Source organism: Rhincodon typus, chromosome 20 (assembly GCF_021869965.1).
Source record: "Rhincodon typus isolate 14 chromosome 20, sRhiTyp1.1, whole genome shotgun sequence".
Taxonomy (NCBI): domain Eukaryota; kingdom Metazoa; phylum Chordata; class Chondrichthyes; order Orectolobiformes; family Rhincodontidae; genus Rhincodon; species Rhincodon typus.
Genome location: NC_063351.1, coordinates 25,014,147 through 25,029,094, shown reverse-complemented (window position 1 = coordinate 25,029,094; position 14,948 = coordinate 25,014,147). Strand labels below are relative to the sequence as shown.

The window sequence follows — 14,948 nt, the reverse complement described above, 5'->3', positions numbered from 1 at the left end:
GCTTTCCAACATGCACATAATGGGTGGATACAAGTTTTTATGCTTTCATTCAGACTACTACTTATATTCAAATTAAAATTACAGGACACCACCTCCATTGCAGAGGAATTAAAATTAAACGATGAAGACAGTTCTTCTTTTTGAATATTCAATACTGTGTTCCTACTGCTGTCAGATTGATTTTTGTAAAGTTTCTCATATCTATTGCCAATACATTCTGGTTAGTTGGAACATCACCTTCTTGCTATAAATTACTTGCATTACATCAATTAACAACATTCCTCAACATTTCCCCACCCATCTTGTAGGTTTTTCTTTTAGCTTCAATTTTGCTATAATGTCTCTCTGTAACCATTTGGGGTCTCTCCCAAATTGTTTTTAAAAATTATTCTCAGGAATTGGGCAAATCACATTCAAGGGCATTGGGAGTCAATCGAATATTAAGACCAAAGTACAATAAATGTAGCAGTACCTTGGTGAACTAATTGGGAGTTCATATCAAAAGATCAATTACATACAAATCTGCAGATTTATTGCATTAAATGTCAAAATGATTAATTCATGTCCATTGGATTGCAGCCACTGTACCTCACGTCACACTGTTCTGGATAATAGCACAAACCTATTTTGTGAAGAATGACTGACAAAACCCAATGAATATTATACCACTGCCTCACAGGGTGAATATATGTAGGGATACTCATCCATGTCTGCTGTAGCTTCGGCAGAAGAACCACAGAAATCTTCAAAACAAAGCCCCAAACATCTATTGTATTGTGGCTTAACTTGTAATATAATTTTAACCAGGTTGAATTATAGTAACATGCAACAAGCTGAAGGTGACCTAATGGTAAATTTGTGTTGACTGGAGCTTTGAGACAGCTGAGATGTCTCCTATGAAGCTCCTATGATGGCTCTTACAAATGTGGTTTATGTTCAAAAAGACTAATAAAAACAAAATGACACAGTAAAATGTGAAAAATGTTTTTATTTTTCAGTTTCTTCACACCCTACAATGGTCTAACTTTGTACGGTAATGGAAAAAGTTGGGACTTAGTGCTAGAGAAGCTCGATCATCTTTGTCTACTTAGCACTTTGTCTTTTGACAAGTGTGAGACAGTTCACCATGTCGTCAATGCGGAAAAACATCTTTACAGTGTTTCTGTGTTGCAGTGCAAAATCAAGGGTATCTCTATGGCTTTTGTGACTCAGCAGATAAAACAAGCAGGTGAGTGGGTAGGCATTCATCAGACTCTTTGAATAAGGAGCCTCAGGACGCCAATCACCCTGGAGATGGTACCATATTTACGACTGCCTGATTCGTCAGTTCCATTGTGCAATGTACAGTACCATCCATCTCAGTATAAGTTTCCATTGTTTTCTCTGCTGGAATTTCCATTCACATCTCCTATAGGCAAGCGAAAAGTGCCTAGTCATCAGGCTGGTTGGCCTCACCCTGATCCTCTTCATTCTTGGCATCTTGTACAGTTAAGACTGTTTATAACCAGCATGATGGAAGCAGTTGGCAATTGTGACCTCTTTCACCATCTTCAATTCTTTCTTTATCGTGAACATGGTCTCTTTCTTCTTATTGATGACTCCTATAACCTGAGATGTCAAACTGAGATTATCAGTTTGATGTTCTTGAGTCCAGCGATGTCAGGATGCACAGGGCAATTATCTGAATAATGACAATCTTACTTTTTTACCATTGCTATGTTTTGTCCACTTTCCTTATCCATGCCACAAAAATACTGGAGATCATCCAGGTGATTTTATTAGCCTCACATTTGTGCCTTGACTTTAGCAAATCAGCATGGCTTCTTGGACTTCCCTGACCAAGCCTGTGTTGACACTGCACTTTGCTCACCTTGCTAATAGAGTTTGGGGCAAAAACTGTGGTTCTCTGGCAGACACTACACATCCTGAAGGGCCCTGTACTTGTGACCTCTGTCTGAACTGAGTGCTCCTTAGCCTTCTCAATATCTTGCTGCTGTTCCTTTGCTTGTTGTCAGCCCTTGACTTTCTACATCTAACTTTTCCTTCTTAATATGCCGAACACCATCCACCAGCTGCTGGGGGCAAGACTTTTGGTTGTTATGGACCAGAACAAATCCTCTAAAAATATATTAAGAAGATAGCCCAGGCCCCATAAACACATCCTTTGCACAGGGAAATTCAGTAAAACAGATTGTCTCATACACAACGTTTCTTCAGTTCAGGAGGAAAGAACATCAACAGAAAATTCTGAGAGAGAGAACTCAAGTGTTTTGCTGTAACAGGGAGAGATGTATAGTATCTTCCAAACTTCAACAGCTACTGAAAGCTAAATCAAAATCCTGGTTCTTTGGGAGCTTGATGCCACCAGGTGCTGGTGCTGCTTTTATTGTTCCAACTTAAAAATAACATGGCCTCACAAGCTGTTTACTTTATTGGCTTGAAGCAGACCGTTCTATACCACTATCTCAACTGCTCTTCATAAAAAGAGAACTCCAGACAAAATATCCCTCTTGAAATCGCAGTATCATCTTACCTCCTCCCCTTTTAAACAAAGACCATCGGTTTACAAAGATGGGTTCATTTTTAAAAACCTGTAGTTTTACACTATTAGCACACCACAATACATTTCCGTTACATTGACAATAAGCATACAAACATTCAATACTACAGTCCATTTCAGTCCAATTTCTTCTCAGCCACCAGACGCCTCTGTCTTCACTCATCATAGGTCTCCAACTATCCGCTCACCTCTTCCTACCTCCCTCAACCTTGTCTTCAGCATAAATACCAAATTTTCCAGGCTCCTATCAGTTCTGATGAAGTCATCAGACTCAAAACATTAACCCTGCTTTCTACCCACAGATGCTGCCAGATCTGCTGAGTTTTGTCAGCAATTTTTGTCTTTGTATCAATCTTAATAGGTTCCTTGCAAAGTCAGGCACAAGATGCTTTTTCTGAACCAGAACACTGCAAATGCTGGATATCAGAATTAAAACCAGAAAATACTGGAAATATTCAGCAGGTGGTAACATCTATGAAGGGAGAAATGGAGTTGCAGATTGATTACCTGAATTCAGAATGTTCCTACCTAGTTGCTTCAAAATAACTTTCTATTTCCATGAAACTTGTGGTTCAGGCTTCTAACCTTGTAACACGTTGGTGAGATCACTGTTCCTTGTCTCTTCTCTCTATATGTGGCCTGTAATGGTTTCCCCTTACCCAAGAGTGACTGCTGCCTGACTCTGGTAGGTCTCTGCAACTTCTTTTATTTACATTATTGTATGTAATACTGTTCTCTGTTAGTATATCCCTCACTAGTACAGACCATTCCATGTTACCCAACAGTCTCTTGCACATAGCTGCACATGGTATCGATCACCCTCATTATTATATCCATCTCATTATACTACAATTTCGTCCTCTGGAAGCCTACCAAATTTCTCTGAGTGCACATTTTCTTTATAAAACCAAGACAAAGTAATTATTCAGTATTCTTGCCATTCCTGTGTCTTCATAGGGTTAGCTTTTTTATTTGCAAGAGATAAATGACCGACTATTTAACTTTATGTGCTTTGTTAGTTTTTGTTCCAAACCAGGAGAACTTGGAAGTGCAAGGTAAAATAGGGCTGAGTCAGCACAGCTTCATCAAGGGGATGTCATGCCTGACAAACCTCTTAGAATTTTTTAAGGAGGTAATGAGCAATTTAGACAAAGGAGAGCCAGTGGATGTGATCTATTTGAATTTTCAGAAGGCTTTTGACAAGGTGCCACACAGGACGTTGCTAAATAAGACAAGAGCCCATGGTGTTGGCATGGATAGAGGACCGGTTGACTGGCAAAAGGCAGACATTGGGGATAAAGAGGTCTTTTTCAAGATGGCAGTCAGTGACTAGTGTTCTACAGGAGTCTATGTTAGAACCACAAGTATTCACGTTATCCATTAATGATCTAGACAAAGGAACTGAGGGCATTGTTGCTACATTTGCAGATGACATAAAGATAGATGGAGGGGCAGGTAGTGTTGAGGATGCAGGGAGGCTGCAGAAGGACTCGGACAGGCGAGGAGAGTGGGCAAGGAAGTGACAGATGAATACAATGTGGGAAAGTGTGAGGTTACGCATTTCGGTAGGAAGAATAGAGGCGTAGGCTATGGAAATCCGAAGCACAAGGTACTTAGGAGGCCCAGTTCAGCATTGTCTTAAAGGGAACATGCAGGTGCAGTTGGCAGTTGGAAGACAAATGCAATGTTAGCATTCATTTCAAGAGGGCTAGAATGCAAGAGCAGGGAGACAGTACTTAGGCTACTGAAGGCTCCGTCAGACCGCATTTAGACTATTGTGAGCAGTTTTAGGCCCTGTATCTAGGGAAGAATGTACTGGTGTTAGAGAGAGTCCAGAGGACCTTCATGAGAATGATCCCAGTGGTGAGGGGCTTGTCATATGAGGAGTGATTGAGGACCCTGGGTCCGTGCTCGATGGAGTTTTGAGGGATGAAAGCGCATCTTATTGCAACTTACAGAATACTGAGAGGCCTGGATAGAGTGGGTGTGGAGAAGATATTTCCACTAGGACCTGAGGGCACAGCCTCAGAGTGAAGGGACGGCCCTTTAGAACTGATGAGGAGGAATTTTTCCAGCAGAGGGTGGCTAATCTGTGGAACTTGTTGCCGCGGAAAGAGGCTGAGTCATTGAGTATATTTAAGATAGAGGTAGGTTCTTCCAGTAACCCTTGATCAATCAAGAAGGCAGGCGAATGGGGTTGAGAAACATATCAACCATGATCGAATGGTGGAGCAGACTCAATGGGCTGAATGGCCTAATTCTGCTCCTTTATCTTATAGCCTTTCTTAACTATTTCAGTTGTCACATCATTGTTAGCAGAGAGAACTTCTAGTTGTATGATACCGTATTGTGTGCGAAGGCTGTCCCAAAGCGTTTTCATAGTGAATGAATTGGTTTTAAAGTTGCTATTGTCATACGGATAGGTGCAGCAGGTATGAGGTTTTATATATCACTCAAAAAGGCAGTTAGGATATTAATTTAATACTGTATTCAAGAGACGGCACCTCCACCAATATAGGCATCCTTCAATACTGAACAGAAATTTTGGACTAGATGATACTAAGCAGCATTTAAGGTAGATTAGGAAATTAAAACTAAATTCTCTTACTTAGGAAATAATTTAAAAATAAGAAAGTAATGTGCTAAAGAAAATAAGTTACTGAGAATTTCCAGTTTGCCAGGATTAATTACTTTCAAGGTCAACATGGTACAAGTAATGTGATTTGTTTCATATATGATTAATAGTGCAAGCAAAACCAAAGGGACATAATTGGAAGGAAATGGATTCTGCAAAAAGGAATTATTGATGTTCTTCCATTTACATCTTAAAGATAAGTCATCCGTCCATGACAGTGTGCTCTGCAGTCCAAGTGTCAACTCCCACAGAACTACTTACCCTGTTACATAATGCAGCAACAGAACATACTGGAGCAACAGAATTCAATGAAGGGAATACTAGAAACATTTATGCTGCAAGATTATGTTGTACTTAAGCCATCAACTAGGTTTTTTCAAATGCGAAATTATGGTTTCACATGTAATCCACCTGCTTTTTCAAAATTACCTATGATACAATAAGATCTGATCTTCCCTGATTGGAAGCATACACATATAGCGCCAGCGTTGAAGCATCATTAGGAATGGTCTAATCACAGAGGAGCTTTCAGAGTTAGAGTTGACTGTGAGGGAACAGTGTGGATTTGGTATTGGCTGAAAACTAATTCTGAAAATTGAAAGAATGAATTCAGAAAAAAAATCCTTGCAACTATTTGCAGAATGGCATGAGAAAGAGCAAAGAAGCAGCTTTTGCCCCCCTAAATGTTAGTGACTAGCATACAAACGAAATGAACTCTTCTGGTTTTGTTTGCTTTGGGGTTAGGTGCTTTGATTTGGGGTTCTGGGGTTGCTTTGGGGTTAGGTGCACTGGAAGTTTAATAAACCCCCAGGGACCAAGAACTTCAATAATAAGGAAAGGCTGGAAAAGCTGGAATTGATTATCTTAAAGTAGAAAAGACAGAGGGAAAAATATAATAGAGACATTCAAAAGCATGAAGAGATAGATTAATTAAGGAAAAACTGTTTCCAGTGGGGGAAAAAAGGTCAGCAACTTACAGACACAGAATTAAGGTGATTAGCAAAAAAAGGCAGAGGTGATACATTTTAAAAACCACCTGATTATAATTAGAAATCAGTAAGCAGTGATGGAATAGATTCAAAAGTAATAAATGAAATCAGACTTATACTTGAAGGAGAGAAAATTGCAGCACTATGTGGAAAGAAAAAGGGATTGTGGGACTAATTGGATAGCTGTTGATGAGACATGATGGCTGAATGCCTGCACTTCTGATGTGTGAATTGAACCTTGGGTCAATGGTAGCACTCTTAACTCTGTGTCAGAATGCCATAGTTTTAAGTCCCACTCCAAAAGCGTCACTTTCAAAAATATTGTTCTGCGAGTGGCACATTAAATACATACACCATCTCAGGGGATATAAAATATCCCTTGGCAGTGTTTGAAGAAGTCCATGGAGAACCTCTGTTGTCTTGACTAACATCATCAAATTTATCAGCTGGCCATTATATCATTATTGTTTGTGTGTCCTTGCTGTGAACAAATTGGTTTCTGTGTTTCTCTGCATCACAACAATGACTAAAAATCAAAGGTATTTAATTGGCTGTACTGTATTCGTGAATGTTGTAGAAGATGATATAGAAATGTAATTTATTTATTTAAGTTTACATTTATTCTGTCTCCTCCCCACCTTTTACATTTTGCCGAATATTGGACTATCATGCAGCTGAAGGAGGAAACAATTGAGGTTGGCGCTAAATACCTGCCAATTATGAGTTGGAGTCACATATTGGATGCAGCATAAGAATGTCTGAGACTGATGAGTGCATAGATTCTCTCTCTTGCTCAATGGCTCCTTCTAAGCATAGCCAAGGTAGTGGTTTCACAAGGTAAACAATCCTGAAAATTAACCTTACCCCCATTATTTGGCAATTTTTGTAGGGAAATAGATATGCAGTGTTATAGTCCTGATAGCTAGTTGGTGAAGGAAGAATCCTGAATCAGTCCTTACTTTGGATAAATTCATTCAGTGTAATGATCTTTTGCTACCAATAACATGTAAGAAATCCAAAACTCAAAATAATAGCTGAAAGCATGATTTCAAGATTATACATTAAACTTTTTAATGTAACAAAAGATTGAAATGTACTTTTGAATGAATACTATCTTCATTGGCAACTTTTACTTTAAACCTCAAAATTGAACATTTCCCTTTCTTTCAGTACAAACAAAAACACACTTACCAGATATACTTTGCACTGTTCTTTAAGTAGATATTCAATTCTCCCAGAACCAGTCCAAGGTGACTCTTAATTCCTGAAGGGGTAGTTTTGATCTATTCCTTTTTCAGCCTGAGAATGTTTAATCTCAGAACTAACTTTTACAGGAAAGTTTTTCTCCACCTGGAGATTGCTGTACTCGTGCAAGTTCTTTTAGTATTTTTCCAAATTGAAACATCTTGTTCTGTTGGCTGTGTGCTGTTCCTAAACATTGCCCACTTTTTTTTTGTTGTTTGATGTTAGGTGAATCTTCCAGACTCATTTTTAATCTTCATGAATGTTTGCATCTTTGTAAGGCAAGATTTTATTGAAATGAGTCATAAGTGACAAGATTAATGGTGAAATCAAACACAGACTGGGTGACCATTTTGCAGAACATCCTCAGCTCTGTCCTTTAGAATGACCCTAATCTTCCAGTTGCCAGTCTTTTTAATAAACAACATTGCTCCCATCCTAAGCATTTCATCCTAGGCCTGCTATAGTGAAGTTCAACGCCAGCTGGAGGAACAACACATCATTTTCTGCTTAGGCATTTTACAGTTTTGAGGATTCAACTTCAAGTTCAACAGTTTCAGAGTACAAACACTGTTCTTCATTTTGATTATAGAACACTCACCCTCTCCACCCCACTAGCTGACCATGTCTTGTATGTGTCTTGTTGTTTTTGTTCTCAGCAGCATGTACTCATTTTCTCTTATTCACATCTATCATTTACACCCAAATTACATCTGTTTCTCTTTAACACAATTAGCACACCCTTTGTGTTTTGCTCTTAGCATGCTCAGCATTTAAACCACTCACTCCTCCCCCTGCTCTGTCAACAGCATAAAAACCAGCCCCTTTTAGTTCTGAGGAAGAACCATATCAGACTCAAAATATTAACTCTATTTCTATCTCCACCAATGCTGCAGGACCTGTTGAGTTTTGCCAGCACTTTCTTTTTTTTTAATTTCACATTTCCAGCATCTGAAATATTTTGATTTTACTGCAAGAATATCATTGCATTGCATTGGATATTTTTTCTCTCTCCATCATAAGTTTGAAGGGCTAGGCCAGTAGCAGCAAACAAAATAAAACAGCAATCCATAAGTTCCCACAGTACAAAAAGCAAAAGAAAGAATATAAAACTTATTCCCAAAATGTGAGAATGTCTGAGTTGGCCAAGTTCATGCAGACAGCAAACTGAATCATACCCCCTATCCAAAGGCTATTTCAAATTTGAAGGGTGTGTGGGAGTCAGCCTACATTGAACTAACAGAAAGCGCGCCTAACATCAAACAACAACAAAAAAGTGGGCAATGTTTAGGAACAGCGCACAATCAACAGAACAAGATGTTTCAAGCTGGAAAAATAGTAAAAGAAAACCAAGCACCATGCTGAAAGTTAAGAAGGATGAATAGTAAGTCCTCCAATGTAAACTAAAAAGCTGTGGATCTATTATCTGTGTTCGAACTTTTTGAACAAAGTGTGCATAGGCCAAGCAGTTGTGGTTAAATAAGTTGTGAAGGTATTGATAGCAGTTGATAATGAGGATTGCACAGTCACCACGTCTGACCTCTTCAGATGAGGACCAGAAAGATCGTGCAAACACATAGTCCATGTTAAAAAATCAGCTGCATGTAAGAGTCAACTGTAGAATTCATCACTTAGAATTGATGTCCTGCAGGCAAAAGCTACACGGTCAACAAATTAACTTGACAAAAATGCCATAATAAGGGCAATGAATGCAACTTTTCAGAGGCTGAATAGTATGAACTGATATTGGAGTTGGTGGTTACCACAACACCTATTAAAGGATACCGAAGGATTTCTTAGAATAAAAGGTCACAGCATTGACTTACTGTAAGCAGGTGGCAGAAGATATAGAGTCATTGTAATATCTGCCTAAGGGAATAATAACAAGAGATTCCAACACTAGATGAGTTCACAGCAGTCAAATTTTTCTCCAAGCTGGACACACGAATATTGGGTCAGAACACTTAGCCATTTGGAAAATATTGCTTCCAGAGACTATGTTTTGGTTATTTCTTCAGTCAAGATTGGTTTCAGCAACATATGGACAGAATAACTGAAAATGTGCTGGGATATGTGTGCATCATTGCTGAAATTGTAATAATGGGCAAAACAATCAAAGAGGATGGCCAAAACATTCATTCACTAATAACAGTAGCTTGCCATGAAGGCCTTGCTTTTAATGGCAAGAAATACCAAGTGGCATTGGCACCACATATTCAGGTTGTGGAAACTATCCCATCCTAGGTAAGTCAAGCATGTAAGACAAATACATACTTTTAAAGACAAAAACCTTCAAAGATGTCTTGGATTGTTCAACATCTTAGTGTCATACATTTCTAACTTATCTGACAAAGCATCATCATTGAGAGAGCTCCTTTAAGAAAGATTTACCATATGTATGGTAGGAGGACAATCAACATAGGTTTGAGTCTCTCAAACAAGCATTGTTATCAGAACACTGCATCCCGCAGTACTGTGGCCCAAGGAAGAAGACATTTCAGGAAGTTGATGCTTCGTGCGAAAAGTCAGGGTGTGCATCATACAAGATAATGAACTAATTGCATTTGAATTCGAAAGTTTATTGCAAGCACAATTCAATTATTCCAATATAGAGTGTGAAACACTTGCTGTAGTATTTGGTATCATGAGCTTCCAAACATACCTGTTCACTAAGCAAACCATTGTGGAAATTGATCACAAGCCACTGGAAATGCTGACAAGTGCAACACATAGACTACAATGACTTCTCATAAAATATACGGATGTGACTTCGATGTCAGCTACAAACCTGGTCCCAAAATTTTCTCTTCAGATATGCTAGTAGTTTGCAAAACTCAAGCAGGAATGCAGAAATTCCATTGAATGTACAAGTTGAAAGCATGTGCATCAAGATGGAAGTTGTGTTCAAAATCAATCTACTGCATTTTGGTCTGCATACAGAAACAACTAATGACCCATAACTTTTCACATTGCCTTCAATTATTATTGAAGGGAGCCCTAATAGTTCTCTTGTGATATAGGGGTAATATCCATCTCTGAGACAGGAGGCCTGGGTTCAAGTTCCAACTGCTCCAAGAGGTGTGTCATAACATTTCTGGATAGGCTGATTAGAAAATATCTTGAAGAGTGGTCTGACAAATAAAAGAGGTGCCAGACACTCTCAGAGGCTTTTGGCTGTACAGGGATGAGCTTGGTATTTCATGAGGAATTATCATCAAAGGAAAATAAATATTTGTGCCAGAAACTCGCTGCGAGGGCATACTATTTACTACCACACCAGGGATGTATGGGCAAAGAGCAAACAAGAAGACTGGATGAGTTAACCATCAGGAACTCATTGTGATGTTGAAAGGTTAGTAAAGATGTACAAGGCAAGCCATAGCCACTGGCCACAGCAATGTAGAGAACTTCTATATGTGCAGGAAATTCCATTAATCCTTTTGTCCAAAATGATCATTATAGCTTGAATGGAGATGACTTCATCTTAGTGACAGATTATTTCTCCAAATTTCCAATTAACAGACAGGTAAACTTCACTTCAAATACACCCAAGGCAGACACATTGAGTGCCATATTCAGTCTGTTTTGTCCATGTGAAGAAATCATTTCTGACAATGGGCTGTAGCATATGGCCAAACCTATGAGAGATGTATGTGCCAGATGTGGTCTGAATATGTAATGTCGCACCACATTTTCCCAAAATCAAGCAGATTCTCCACGTGATTGGTTTGTACTGTTTGATCACTCATCCCAAAACGTAGAACAATGAATCAAGATTTTCATGTTGCCATGCTAAACCTCAGACCTGTTCCTCTGAATACGTATCTCGCCAGCAGAGACCATATTCTGAATGAAAGTGAGAACTATATTGTGAAGCCACCAATTATTCAAATACTATGAGGTATAATACATCCTTCTTAACAAATCTAGTGAGTTATTTGAGTGGTAGATGGTAATTCTGTTACCACCTAACGTAGGTGTTCCAACACTTGGGGCAAAAGGAAAACGGGAAGTTGTGGCTATGAGTTAAAAATGATCTATATTGCAGCTAACTACTTTAACATGTTTCAAATATATTTATCAACAACAAGAATTTCATTAAGCTATTGAGTTTCTTTCCTCATCTTCCATTCTCTTGGAAAATAATATATTGTTTCAGAATTGTGGTTTGAGAGACCTTATACAACCTCCAGTTAAAAGATCTGAAGAAATTGCTAATGTACAAAGTTCAATTTCATCTTGATTCCCTATAATCCTGCTGTAATGTAGAGTGATAGAGAGATCAAATGTTCCCTTAAGTAACTAAAAAGCAATTTTACTTGCTGTACTGAAATGTGAATTCCATTACTGAGCGTCACAGGACTAATAACGGATAATGGAGTGTGAGTCATTTCCATGTACTTGAGCAATTTTATTTTCAATACGATGAACAATTAAACAGAAAATAAATTATTTCATTCATGGGAATAGTTCCATTTGTTGTACATTTTTCTCAGCTATTATAGGCAAACACCTCAAATTATTTTTCAACTTAATTACTCCTAAAACTTTACTATTGGAAATTTGGCTTTATTATTGTTCATGAATTTCACTGCAAAGATGTGAAAGATTTTAATTTTAAAGACAAACCAAAGTTGTAAGATCCACAGCGTGAAGTTGTTTTACATTTGCATTATGTAATGGCAAAAATCAATTTCATTGGCCATTATTTCTGTGGCCAGCTCCCAGTTTTGCCTGAGTCATCAAGGAAGTACTCAGCAGGGGTGATACCTTTGTCCCACACCAAGAGATAAAATTTGAGATCCAATTATCCCAGTAATTTTTGAGCACGCAAGGGCTGAAAGAACAAGAAGAACGGGCTGAAGAATTATAGAAAATTGTATACTAAACAGCAGAAGCAAAAGTGTTGAAGAGTAATTCTTACCACTATCTGGTAGATTTGTGATCACCATTCTCTTTCCTGTTAAGGAGCTACGGAACCTGTTTAGTCAGGTGTGGTAGAGAAAAATCACTTGGTAGTCTAATGAGAAGAGGTTCTTGTCTTAAATAAGATGCATTTTATTGCATGACATCAGCCTGATACAAATTATACTGACGCAGTAGACATTGTGACAGAGAATACGAGGAAGACCCAGAATCATGAGCTGCTTTTCCACCAAGCCCAAATGACACCATCATAGTGGGTGATGTTTAAAGCACCCTCAGCATCAACACCTCAGATTCTCATATCCTTATTCAACAGAAAGAAAATCAAAACTGTTTTAAAAATGCTTCCTCCATCATTATAGACAATCATAATTTTCTTGCCTCTCAGCTGTCTTGTCCTGAAGCATATGTCAACACGCTCCACCTAGCAAAGTAATTTATCGTGCTATTTTGCAATTACATCAAGTTTCTCACCTACAGCATTACAATCCAATTTTTAGTTTTCACATAGGTAAGATAAAATAAGAATGTAGATATAGGATGAACAGAATTGCTCAGATTTAAACCCAATTTTATAAAGGGTTGTTACTTAGTAATTGTATCACTGAATCCTCCTGGAGGGCAAATTGATTTTTTTAGCATCAGCTGCCTTGGAGGAAAAAACAACGCTTTTAACTAAAGGTCTTCCAAAGTGAAGTAATTTTCAATGGCACATAAGCAGGCAGATGGGAATAAATACCTGGGCAGGTTGTTGGTTGGAGGTGGTGCAGAAACTGGAGTATTAGAGGGCAATTAAAAGGCAGGGAAGGGAAATTTGTCAGTCTGAGTGAGTGGAAGCAGAAGCTTTGAGGGGAAGGTCTGGCAGGTGGATTGGGGGTTGGGGGTTGTGGTGGATGTGGGGATTGTTGCTGACTGTGCAGCTCCTTCAGGCAGGTAGTGCTGGATGCAAAAGGTAGAAATTGTGCGCACTTTGTGGATATGACAAGCCCTTGCCTGGTGGTAGTTGATGGATTTTCAGTGATTGGAGCTGAATTACGACGAAGCTTATAGCCTCTTGAACAAAATTAAAGTACCAACCCACTTTTTTGGAGGAGTTTGGTCTCCCACCTAACTATCCATTTCAGATGGATGGGTTGGTGGTGGGCTCAGGTCATGAATTGACTTTTAATACTTTAATCCCCTATCTGACCCAAACTCACCCTGTTTCTTTTTTATGTTAAGCTCTCCCCTTGTGAGTGAAACATGAAAGTTAAGCTCAAAAGTATATTTGGAATGTCTTAAATTTAAAAAATAAACTGTGAGGCATTTAGCATACTAATGTCATGGAGGATGACTGTTACCAACAATTTGTAAAGAAACTATTGGTTCAGTTTAACTTTGTGCTCTATCCCTGCCACTTATTTAGAGTCATAGAGTCCTACAGCACGGAGACAGGCCCTTCAGCCCAAACAGGTCCATGCCAACCAAAATGTCCATCCATGCAAACCCCATTTCCTTGCATTGCCCATATCCTTCTAAACCTTTCCTATCCATGTATTCATCCAAATGCCTTTTAAATGTGTTAAAGTACCCACTTCAACCACTTCCACTGGCAGCTCATTCCATATGCATAATACTTTCTGTGTAAAAAAGTTGCCCCTCAGGTTCCCATGTATTCTTTCCCCTCTTACCCTAAACTGATGCCCTCTAGTCCTCAATTCCCCAACCCTGGGAACAAGGCTGAGTGCATTCACCCTATCCACGTCTCTCATGATCTTATAAACTTATATAAGATTCCCCCTCAGTCTTTCACGCTCGAAAGAAAAATGTCCTAGCTTGTCTAACCTCTCCCTATAACTCAGTCCCTTGAGTCCTGGCAACATCCTTGTAAATTTCTTCCGCACTCTTTCCAGTTTAATAACATCCTTCCTATAGCAAGGTGACCAAAAATGAACACAATACTCCAAGTGTGACCTCACCAATGTCCTGTACAACTCCAACATAACTTCCCAACTTCTATACTCAACACCCCAACTGATCAAGGCCAGTGTGTCAAACACCTTCTTCACTGCCCTGATTACTTGTGACTCCACTTTCAGAGAACCATGCACTTGCACTCCATGGTCCCTTTGCTCCACTACACTCCTTAAGGCCCTACCAATCACCATGAAACTCCTACCTTGATTTGCTTTCCCAAAATGCAACATCTCGCACTTGTCTATATTGTCTATATTGTCCATTTGCCATTTCTCAGCCCACTTCCCCAGCTGATCAAGATCCCGCGCAATTTCTGATAATCTTCCTCACTGTCCATGATACCACCTATTTTAGTGTCATTCACAAACTTACTAATCATGCCTTGTACATTCTCATCCAAATCATTGATATAGAAGAGCAGTGGGCTCAGCACCGACCCCTGAGGCACACTACTAGTCATAGACCTCCAGTCTGATAAGCATTCTTCCGCTATTACTTTCTGCTTCTTACCATCAAGCCAATTGCGAATCCAATTTACTCTCCCTGGAATCCATGCAATCTAACCTTCCAGAGCAGCCTACCATGTGGAGCCTTATCAAAGGCCTTACTGAAATCCATATAGACTATGTCTACTACCCTG

At 39.0% G+C, this 14,948-nt stretch overlaps 1 protein-coding gene across 1 annotated transcript in view; it reads right to left on the bottom strand.

The window, feature by feature from the left end:
* Window positions 1-1,488: 1,488 nt before the first annotated feature.
* LOC109936557 (fibronectin type 3 and ankyrin repeat domains protein 1) overlaps window positions 1,489-14,948 on the bottom strand; it is a 25,407-nt gene continuing 11,947 nt past the window's right edge. Inside the window, exon 4 of the mRNA XM_048609188.1 lies at window positions 1,489-1,608. Within this exon, the coding sequence (XP_048465145.1) occupies window positions 1,489-1,608 (120 nt within the window). The remainder of the gene's footprint in view (window positions 1,609-14,948) is intronic.